General features: G+C 32.9%; 1 protein-coding gene across 2 annotated transcripts in view; it reads right to left on the bottom strand.

Moving 5' to 3' along the window:
- The window catches only part of LOC132948206 (high affinity cAMP-specific 3',5'-cyclic phosphodiesterase 7A-like), a 128,154-nt gene that overhangs the window by 91,525 nt on the left and 24,029 nt on the right, over positions 1–12,600 (bottom strand). The window contains exon 1 of one of the 2 annotated variants that reach the window (XM_061018582.1): positions 7,027–7,182. The exons of the other annotated variant lie outside the window; for it this stretch is intronic. Within the exon in view, the coding sequence (XP_060874565.1) occupies positions 7,027–7,104 (78 nt within the window). The 5' untranslated portion in view covers positions 7,105–7,182. Of the gene's footprint in view, positions 1–7,026; positions 7,183–12,600 lie in introns of those variants that run through there. 2 annotated transcript variants of the gene reach the window in all.

The following is a 12,600-nucleotide window of genomic DNA, read 5'->3' as shown; positions in this document are numbered from 1 at the left end:
TGTCCAAATTGCATATTCATAGCTTCAGCGGTTCCGGCTAGGACAAGTAATTTCATATATATATAATAACAAAATATATAAATAACTGCTTACACTTTATTACTGTAATATTAAGTATATTTACTTATTATAGAAGTTATGGAACAACCCTATGTACTCGGTTCTCGTAATTTTAGTTTATCAATAAGATACCGGAAGTACTGGTATTTATGTATTTTACTATTCACCCTAAATACGGATAACCTTTATTCGTTTCATAGTAACAAGTGTATAAACACACATAGTATTCATTGTATAGAAACTTGATAAATAATATTATTATTTATGACAAAATGACAAATGTATGTTTTGTCTATAAATTATTCTATCCTATTTGAAAAATATACATTATACAAATAAATGCCATTCAATTATAGAGTGAAATGGATGTTGTGTTTTCTTGGCAATACCATGTACTATATTATATTATAGTATACATATACGTTACTGACAAATTGTATTATACTTAATATAACTTATTATACTAATTATATTACAATATGTTATGCGCCTAGTACATTATTATAGTCATTATTATGCGGAATTACAAACCTATTATCCATTAATTTACATAATATATAATATTATATACAAGTATGAACCATTATTACCAGACAATATAATATGATATAAACTTTAGACCACATTAGGATATAATTATGGGTCTTCGACCTACGGCCCATCAACCTTTTCAAATCAGCCCACCAGGCTATAACTGGTATTTAGAAAATATATGCACTTTTTAAGTATTGAAATTATTAATTTTTTCACTAAATTGGAAATAATAAAATAAAAGGTTTTTAATTAATTAAATTTAATATAGTTATAATAGTAAAAATGTTCTCATCTTTCTTAATAATTGCATTACCTTTCTATCCCTATCTAAACAATTGTCATTCTCGCTATCAAAGCGAATTTAAGATTCAGACCACCACAAAAAAAAGGTTATAACTTATAAAAGGATCTACACTAGGCACTTATTAATCTACTAACTGGAATACTATTGTTGCAGATTGTTATAGCAGTAAACTTGCATAAAAAAATAAAATTGCAAAATTAAAGAATTAAGAAGTATAATTTTGGTAATATTAGGTAAGGATTTATAGCCTATACTTTACACGAATACTATACCTATAGGTACCTATTCAAATACCAATAATAACAAAATAAACACAAGACATAATAATCGAACATTTTTAAACAAAATTGCCAACATGGAAAAAGTTATATTTTTTTTTTGTTAATCAACCCGCGGCAATTAAGCCATCGGGTGGTTTTTAACTGTGGAGTAGGGTACTGTAGGTTTAAACACGTATGTTTGTTAGTTTGGCAACATTTTCTAGTGGGCACCCGTAGGTATCTGCCATGCCCGGGTGGGGATGCCGGCCTCTCTCTCCAGACACCGTGACTGCCCGAAGAGAAGTGCCGCCCATGGTCGAGTCTAGTTAAATGTAGTTTTTCATCAATAACTTCAAAACGAAGTTTATCCGGGCTTTTTTTTACATTATTAAAAAGCACTCTTAAATAGACATTTTGAAAAAAAAAAATTTTAAAAATCGAAAAGTTGTTAAACCAAAATTGTTCCCAAATCTGTAATAAGAGTACCTATATTACTTATTATACAGTTTTGTATTGTATTGTTATATCAAAATAAAATGTCGCTCGCGTCTTATTTTTTGGGGGCCCTTATTCAAGTTACTTCCCGTTAAAAATATATAAGCCTATACGCCACTGCGTGTGTGTATATTATATGTAAAATGTCCACTATTATATAGCAGTATCACTGATTTTTTTTACGATGAACGAAAAGATAATTCTCACCTATAAGTACCGATAAGATCAAAAAATGAATAATCACCAGTTAATAATAAAACGTACCCTTAAATGTTTTCATAATTGAATCCTAATAAAAAGTACATGCTATGTCTTAGCTAATGTGAAAATCGCACCGCAAATTTAAGAGGTGTGATTTGTCATTACAGAATAGTTAGTATAATACGTTTGCGTTGCGTTTTGCGATTCTGTCAACAGCTTGAAAATAGCATTGATATTTTAAAAACTGTGTACCTACACTCATAAGTTTATCCGTTTTAAAATTAAAATCAAATATTAAATTAAATAATTAATTTAAAAACAGATAAATATTATTATCTGTAGAGACCTATAGTATATCATTATTATTTAAAATTTAAAATAGTACGTTAAATTTTGTATCTTAAATATATTTTATCACACTCACATAATATTTATTCATTAAAAGGAAAAAATAACACAATTTAGTCTCACGATATTAAATTTAAACTTCAAAGTATTACCTGATAATTTATTATTATTATTTTTTTTTTTTTATTTACGTTTTTAATTTGTAATACACAATCTGCAAATTATTTACTCTTTTATATATTTTATTTAATTAAGGTCATAGTATTCTCTGCGTATACAGAAAACTGGTTTTTAATCACATTATTTAGATTATTTTTATTGCTATAATATGGTATATATTATATTATTTAAAATGTTTATAATAGGGAACGTCAAATCGTTATAGCTGCTAAGTAAAAAAAAACAACTTTACACACAATTATTTCAACTTCATTTTACTTATATATTATTCAATCATTGTGTATCTTGTACATCTAAGTATTTATTATACTTAAAATATGGAAATATATCATAATGATTATATAACTATTATATTCAAAATGATATGATCTAAATAATTAATTTAAAAATGTATTAAGTTTTAGATAATCGATACATAAGTAGAATCGAAAGCACAAAAAGGTCACACAATAACCATAAACTAGCAATGACTTACACTGAAATAGGTGTACGCTACAGCCAATCCAATTTGTTCGGGGAATTCAAGCAATACTTTTTTATGTGTTGGTTTAGTTTGATATACTGAAATTATAGTTTTATTAGGTCATTGAGTAATCTTCCTAACTAATCGATAACGTCATTGTTAAGGCAATCGTCCCAAGGGATATTCCGAGTTAACGTTATGTTATTAACGAGCGTTCTTCTCGACACTCTCCATCTTGCACACACTACCATTTTACATAACGCTAGAAAAATAAACATTTCAAACGATTTCTAATTTTCGTACCGATAGGACTCTAGATACCAGCGAGATATTAATTGAAACACGTATAGATTCCAAAATCAGAATAATTTCTGAAAATATAAGACCGTAAATTTGTTTGGGGTTTTATATGTTTAAAATAAATTGTTATGCAAGTATTAATAACAAATAAATGAAATGCATAACTATGCATACTGGCTATTAACAATAAAACAATATTAATTTTTTTCATAAAAAGTATAGCGTTGTACCAACTACCTAGTAGTTTTCTTGTCGTCCAAAAACGGAATTTGTAAAATGAAAGAAAATGACACATTAAAATCTGGGATTTTTATTTTAAATCCATTACTAGAAATGATAATAAAAAAAAAACAATAAGTACGCTATTGTCTGTTTGTAATGAGAATTGTCAGAAAATACAAAAATAAAATGGAGGATAATGGTACTCAAAGACATTGTTATTCGAATGCGGTCCGAGAACCATGTCAAAAGACAACCAGGAAATCCCAAAAAGTCCGCTGGAAATTTGGCGTGTGTCCATCCTAGCTCCACGAGTATCCCTTTGGAGGGCTGTCGTCGACGACCCCGTACCAAAATAATATATTATTCAGACGAAATTTGCGAAACTTTTTAATTTCCAATTGCACTCTCTTAAAAAAAAAACTACTTGGGAGCAGTCCAAATCGCCCCGGGCTCAATAACAGTGAAACGCGAAACGTGGCACCACAACAACAGCAATATATACATATTACCTACAGCCCCGACTGTATACCTACTCATTGCAGCCCATGAAAACCGTTTGCAAGGACTGCGTAAACATCGTAATACTATAATACGCGTATATGTGGGATTATTATTGTTATTATTATTCCCCGTCGACAGTAAGTAATGTCAAATCTCATTACACGCTGGAACAGCCTGCGATATAACTACCTATCAACGTCACGGAATATTTTCGAGTTCTCGTCTCTGGAGGCGGTGAAGCAAACGCAATCGCTTGAATGTATATAGGTCTTCCGTGTTGGTCCGTAAAACGCAAGCACATTCGTGTGCGTGCGTGTGTGTGTTTAGGTGTGTATGTGCGTGTGTGTGTGTATTTGTGTATGGGGTGTTAATTTTTACGACATCACGGGGTAGTATAATAGTATAGGTAATAGTATAATAGATTATAATCCATTTCTCACGGATAAAAATATAATTTCCAGCTACAGCAGCCGTTTGTCCTATAAAACAGGAAAATATCCAATCCAGAGATGGGTACCTAATACAAAGATGAGTTAAATATATCGACATTGCAGGGGACATAAAAGCAACACGTCTCTGTTGTAGTATTTTCACTGATATAATATATTAAAATATAATCCTTGGACCAAATGAGAGCAAAATTAGTTTTGCTTCTCCGTGGAAATTATTAAATAAATACTATAGGTATAACCATTAAACAAATTAAACAAAATACTCTAAACTCTGTAACATCAGGAGAAAAATTTTTTTTTCAATCTGGTGTTTTGGACCTAAAACGTATTAATTATTCATATAAAATAATTTATTAGCTATTACTAATTTTGTAAGGCTTTTTAATGGGTTTCTCGTCTGAAATGTCTATATGAAACATCAATTATACGGAGATATAACTACGCTAATAAATTATTAATTAACCATTTTGGAGATGATACGACCGTTTCATCAAAATTATAATTTTTAGGATTTAATATTATTTCGTATAGTGTACATAGATTTCATTGGATAGAGAATGATATCAGCCAATGCCTATTTTTTTTTCGGAGTTACGTAATTTGCAACATAGGCTGAATATAAATATAATAGCAATAACAATATTATTTATTTAATAAAAAAATCTTTTAAATTGTCTTTCTCAACCTCAATTCTTAATGATAATTTTTAAGTTTAACATAATATGGCTTGTACACTATTATTCCTTTCTATTAGTGGTCTCATTTAAAAAAAACAGAAGTTTGTATCTCTACAGGACACTCCCTAAGTAGTATAAAAATCTCAAGAATTTGAAAATATAATTCTTTAAGAAGGTAAAGATATAATTAAAAATTCTAAAAAATCAGATTTTGAATAACTGCATTATTGAAGATGGAAAAGTGGGTGAGTATACTTGGTGAATCACTCTGTATATATGTATATATATATTATTATGTATCATATAATGTATATATAAGTTTTTAAGTGAACTTAAGTAAGTGCTACTTTCCATCAAACACATATTAAATGTTTGAATAAATTATTTTTACATTTCACGAATGATTGTCGATCAAATTGTTGATAATATAAATTTATAATATTTATGTAATCTCGTGAAAAAAACTATACAAAAAATAATCAAATGTATTCATACAATATGAAAAAAAAATGAATCAATACCACGTACCGCAATGAAAAACAAGAATAGTAATAAGAAAATAAACTTGTTTATATTGTTTTTTTTTTATTTTTCAGATCTGTCTCACAAAAACTAAATTAATTATAACTTGAATGGTAAAAGATGAAAAGAAGAATCAATACTCTTAATATTATTCGTACAGACGTATACCTATTTAACAAAAAATATATTCACTGTCTTCAAATAATAAACTTAAAACAAACGGTAAAATTGTTTTTCACTTGAAGTTCATAAATCAAGTATTTATAGGTACTAAAAAGAAAGTGAGAAGAAAGCGGAATACATATTATATTAAAACAAAGGCAACATCATACAAACAAAAAATGAATAGCGATTATGTCACATATAACCTTATTTATACAGACTTCAAATGAATAATTGTACGTACCTACCTATATTATACCGGTGTACCTACTCGTCTGTGTACCTACTCATCTACAGCTATGATCCATAATTATATGTATTTGCATAATATAACATCAATTGATTAATAGTATAGGCACAACCGAAGTCGAGTTCAATGCACATAAATAAGATAACAAGGATCATTTTGGAAAACTATAATTCGAAATAAACTCATTGCTACTATAATATAATTGAACCCGAAACTACATATTACATCTTGTAGTTAGGTACTATATTATACATAATTATAAAAACTATGAGAACATCAGTAATTAATTGTTCGATTAGGAAATCGTGTAAACTTAATGAGCACCAAGCATATAGATAAACTTAACCATATTTGGCCTATAAAAGAAATTCGATTGGATAAATATTCCGCACATTAAACGACACATACAAAACAACATATACAAACACTAAACATACAATTTCAGCAAATGCAGCACCATTATAATTTACGGAACGGCACGTGCGAACCCGACGGCGCGTATAAAGTAAAAGAAGATATGCCAGACCAACATAAAAATAAAATGTTCATTAAAAATTGTTTTTGTAAAACCAGTGAAAAAGTTAACCACATAATTGTATTATTGCAGATACTAAAGTGTCAGATTCGCGAACAAAATTTGTTAATGATGTGGTTGTGTTTTATAACACGTTTGACTTTGCCCAAGTATAATATATTATATTTTGTTACGAGGGTAACTGGTTGCGACTTGCGAATACGGTTTAAAAGTACTCATAGACTTAGAGATAATGACGAGCATCTGTGAGGAAAGATGAAACGCCACGTGATGCAACGGCGCAGTAGTGCATTTCCACGGCGCTATATCTAACACACGACATTATGAGTCATATCATTATATTAATATATAGTCCCACAGTGAGATAACATCTGTTAAAAATATTTCCACACGTATAATATGCTTACAGTATGTCAGTATATTATGCGCGATTACCCGTGCAATGAATAATATTATAGTACCTAGGCAATATATTATGCCTATAAAATAGGTTTCTAGTTAAATTGATATAACAATATAATATAATATATTATTATAGTTAGGTACGTTGCGGTACTGACCTGTGCGGGAACGGTAATTACCCATCGAGGGTGCCGGCCGATCCCGGTGGCGGCCAGACACGTGGCGAACGGAAACATCGGCCCGGCTGCAGTGGCGGCGGCTTCGGCGATAACACCGACTGATACGGTCGGCGTGTGAACGCGGTGTGTGTTGGTTTGTAATAGTGTGCGTCGCGTGTGTACGTTTGTTTGCGTACAAGACGTGATCGTATACTTACCCGCGCGTGTGTAGATTTAAAACGCACCCCGACGGGGGTTTCTCAATGTCGGGAGGGCCGAGCGGCGGTAACCGATCGCATGCGCTTCTAAATAGGTCACCGAACACGACTTTGCCCCGTGCACACCGTCGCCCAACACCACCACTGGTGTAGTACTTGTACGCGTACTACACCTAACCCGCGTACATTATAATATTATTATGGGTGGGTGGGTGATACTCGAAATATATACCAACAGTTTTCTCGTCTGCGCCGTTTCATGAATGTAGATATAGCGGGTCTACGGTCGCGGTCGACTGAATATCGTAACAATAATAAATAATATTATATAATATAACATTAACAAAACACGCTCGTCGGGGAGGAGACCACGCATGCATGAATAATGCTATCATATCAGCAGACATAACATAAACATTACCTACCTATAATATCATAATCGCAAACCTATTATAATCTGTGAAGTTAAAACAACGAAATCAAATGCCGATTGCTGCAATATTATTATAACGATATCGGCGTGCGTACCATAATAATATACATTATAGTGTAGGTACACACACGCACGGCGCGGGTGACCCAGTTCATCGCCGCCGCCGCCGTCGGGTCGCGGACCCCTTACAGCCCCCCGTCCGCGCGTTTTACGCGGAGTGAGGTTAATGCACTGTTGGCGTACCGCCGCCGCCGCATGCAGCCGCTCCGCCAACGCATTATCGATTCCACCGGAGCACATCCCCTCCGCGCAGACACCCCCGTCCAAGCACGGGCACCCACCCACGCTCCTCCTCACGTATACACGGCACTCGCGATCGCGCCAACGCCTTCTCGACCCTTCAAAACTCGACCGCCCCTCCAACCCCACACCCACCATATCGCAGAACTCGACGAACACGCTGGAACCCACACGCCAACGATTCTCTGCGACCACCACCTCAACGCCGCGCGACGACGAGAGAACATACGGGAAATGGGCATGAGAGACGGTCTGACGTAATTCACAGCGAGACAACAGCCGCCGCGATCGTTTGTAGGGTGTTTGCGACAGTCGGAAGAGCGCACCGTCGCCGTCGCGCGTAGTGTGTGTCTAGGTGGGTGGTGGTCGCGGGCTGTCACGTGTTCTACGCGAAACCGGACACGTGAGTATGTGCTGCAGGACGACAAGCGCGCGCGCACTCTCACGCCGGCCGGTGATGTGCACGCGCGGAGTTGGTCGGTGTCGAGGCGGGGTTCGCGGGTAACGCGTGTGCTTTTCGCGCGGCGGTTCGACGATTGTGTAGAATGTACCTATAGGTATTCCGCCCCGACCACGATATTGAGGAATATTCTCTAGGCGGCTGGGGTAGGCCGTCTCGACTAGGACAGTATTATAAATAGTGCACTTTACACTTATTATATTATTGACAGTTAATACGGAATTATTAATCTTTAGGCATCAATATAATTAGAAATCAAATTTAAACGATAAGTATTACGACAACGCGAGCGCGTACCGGACGAACCGTCGATACATACACACACACGCAGTAGACACTCAAAATATCATCGGTGAAGGCATACACTGCACACTTACCGTTATATCACTAGGACCGACAAGTATAATATGGCTTGCAGCCCTATTAGATATGTATGCAGTTATGCCCTACGACGTACCAAAATATGCTCTAAAAAAACAATAGAAAATTCTAGTATTTTATTTTATTTTAAATTAAATGTTTATTTATTTTTCATATATTATACTGCAAATGATTTAAATGATTGATAAAGAAAAGGATGTTATAAAAAAAATAAAAAATAAAAATATACAAAAATGTTGACTGTTGATTCACAATATCGATTAAACCATTAATTCAACTATTTGCAGAACAATATAAATGAATTCAAATTTTGAGTTAGATGTCCTTACATAAACGTTTTTGTTTTATATTATTGTTGTTATTATTAGATACCTATTGTAATTGTTACACTACATTAAAACTTACTTAAAACTTTTTAAGCACTACATTAATATTATACATTTTGTAAAAGTATACTAAACTAATGATTAAACTATTTATTAATGTTATTTGTCTTATAAGGAAAGGATTCAATTAAAGAAAGGGGATAAAAATTACTGTAGACACCCCCTGCAATTTAGGTCTGCGCAAGTATAATGATATAATATTATAAACTTACCTATTTAAAAGGTGCGATGTGTAAGCCACAGTTAATACCACCACCAGTGCTCGAAATGGGGGGGGGGGGGGTGCGCAGGGGGACGGATTTCCCCTATTTTTTTTTTTTGTTTTTGCGTACCCCTACTATTTTTTTTTATTTGTACGGGGGGACGGTACAAACTAATGTCCGAAATAATTTTTATTAAAATGTGGATTTCAATTGATGTCAATTGTATAACAAGTTTTACTATTTTTCATATCAAAATTATTTCTGATATTAGTTTATTGATTAATTATAATATCACCCTGTGTTTTGCCTATATGGTCAGTAGTTCACAGATCATAGATCATATATAAGTATATTATCTAAGGCACAGATACTGATGTATGCTAGTACTATCTTAGATCGTGTTCTAAATGAAATGTTATCAGTTTCAGTTATGGTTATCATTTATCGGTGTTTTTGAATTTTTGAATTTTTTTATACTTATTAAAAATGTGGTCTCTTTTGAATCAAAAACAATAATTATTAATTTTGTTATCTATTTAGTATATGGAATAAACAGGTAGACTAATATTAATTTTTTTTTTCTACTGTAACAATGTAAGATACTAAGATGTAGATATTGCTATCAAAATATATTATACCTATTTGGAATTCAAAATGTGTTGCTGAAATGTGGTATTCAAAATGTATGTAAGGCAGGAGGGGGGAGGCAAGGCCCCCCACGGGTCTGTGTCGAGTAAATGCGCCCTTGGAACGCAGTTTTTAAATCGTTGGATTGAGCTCCTCTACTTAATTTTTCCCGATTCGAGCACTGTCCACCGCCCAAAGGCCTAAACATATGTGTATAGGCTCGACAATACAATAATATACTAGCTGTATTTCCTCGATTTTGCCCGGAGAAAATTAACAATAAATTATAAAAATTATTACGTCTTAATACGCTGGGTTCACGGATAATAAGTCAGTATCGGCGTTGTAGGATATCGGATACACTGTACGACGTAGCCACGTAGGTACAGGATACAACGCTTGGTGTATTTTGGTTTTAGTCATAATATATAGATAATACAAACATAATAAAAACAAAAATTCTACACCATAGAATTAGGTCACTATATTTTTCTTAGATCATATAGTATATGATCTAAGATATTTTTGCAGCGGTCGTGAAGTGATTTTGAGGACGTTTGTTTACATTTTTGTATAATATAAGATATCGATCTTACGATCTTGGTATATAGGTATAAGTATTATTATTACTCTGTAGTATAGGTATACACTTATTTGGCCTCAATTGGAATAATTAATCACCGCTGATAACTGATAAAACGTTATGATTTTATTAATTATGGTTTTAGTGTAATATCTTTATGAGCAAATATTTTTAGTGGCTTAGGCATCCCTTACGTTTAACCTGTTCCGTAGCCTGGTCATTAAATTTAAAAAAAAAAAACCTGAAGATGAGATAAGTGATTCCAGAGCCAACCTATGACAAAAATACCCATTTAACTTGTGATTAATAATCGAACAGAATGACATTTTTCAAAGGGACTTTTTTGCTCGTGGCAACTAAATTAAATAATAATAAGTAACTGTTTTTACTTCCATGACAACCAATGGCTACCCGAAATAAATAAAAAATCAATTTTCGTATTTTAAGCACGATTAATCATGCGATAAAAAAAACCCAACACATCTCGGCTTAAGTCCCAACAAATCTATTAATATAACTTATATCGAAATCGGTCTAGTAGTTTCAAAAATTCAATTTCACAACTTTATATAGATTCTAGGTGCGTTCAGTTTGTCATTTTCAGACGCACCCCTTCCACTACCGTATGATTTTCTTTTAATTATGCGAAATAAGTGCACTCACAAATGTCTCAAAATGTTATCAAAGGTTTTTAACATTCATGCTTGATATCTACACTTGGTTATGCTGACTTCACATATGTGTTTTATGTACAATTACCTTTATGCCGTAATAATCGCGATTACCAGATAGCTATTGTTTTCATCGGTTCAACGAATATTATAATACAAGATTTTTTGAAATGCATATTATACATAATATATATTTGACGCACTGGCATCCGTTTCCTCAAACACGTACACAACGAGCACACTCGACCGGATGTGGAGGTCAAAATATAATATATATAACGTCTAATGTTGCTCAATGACTATGCGCCAGCCTCCGGTCATGGGTTCAAATCTTGCACTTCTTCGTAAGCGTATTTATTTTGTTATTTTATTTTCTGAATAGATTTCGCAAACAGGCAGAATCTAATACACTATACCAGGGCCTAAAATTGTGTGCAGTAGCTAATATTAAATGTGCAGTAGCAAATTTTAATGTGTGCAGTAGCATGCTTATTTTCGGCTTTTATACATTTTTTTTTTATTAATATTCAATATTGATTATTAAAAATTACTAATTAGCATATTGTATTCGTTTAAAATCCTTAACACTAAAAATAATGCCGACTACACCATATTCTGGGCGGCTTATAATATAATAAGTATATTAACCCAAGCTATTTCGTTTTAAATTTTAAAATGTTCAGTCATATAGCTAACCTATAGGTATCAAGGAATATTATAGAAGATTGTCTTAGATTGTATTATAACTAATTATTAATGAATAGTAAAAACAATTATGCAATGAAGTTATATGTGGCATGTGCACTTCTAGGTCTATGTTCATTATTTTAAAATATTCTGGTGTGGAATTAGGTGTGCAGTAGCAAAATATCTTAATTTTAGGCACTGCACTATACGTGTACATAGCGATCATGGCCAACTTTATTCGTATATAACGCAAAAATAGTACATACCGGATATGTGATATAGGGTATAACAAGCAGTCATGTTCGAAAGGGATTGCATATACGTACTTGAAACTTAAAACTCATCAAATCACGTACCTATGTATGAACCGCCATCATATAACCCTAATTAGGTAATATTAAACTAACAACACTTTTATAGTCATATTAGAGGCACAGCTTTGATAAATATAACTTCAGAGATTCCGAGGTTCTTCACATCTAAATTAAAATCGATCGACCCATCATCAAATGAATCACGCGGACCACTCGTTGTATTTAATGGTATATGCCCATAAACATTAAACAAATAAAAATTAAACGTCGTCTCCAAACTTCAGCTATATTTTATAGACACCCAACATTTA

This window comes from Metopolophium dirhodum, chromosome 7 (assembly GCF_019925205.1).
Source record: "Metopolophium dirhodum isolate CAU chromosome 7, ASM1992520v1, whole genome shotgun sequence".
Lineage (NCBI taxonomy): Eukaryota > Metazoa > Arthropoda > Insecta > Hemiptera > Aphididae > Metopolophium > Metopolophium dirhodum.
The sequence above is the reverse complement of the archived record's forward strand: the minus strand, read 5'-3'. Positions and strand labels throughout refer to the sequence as shown.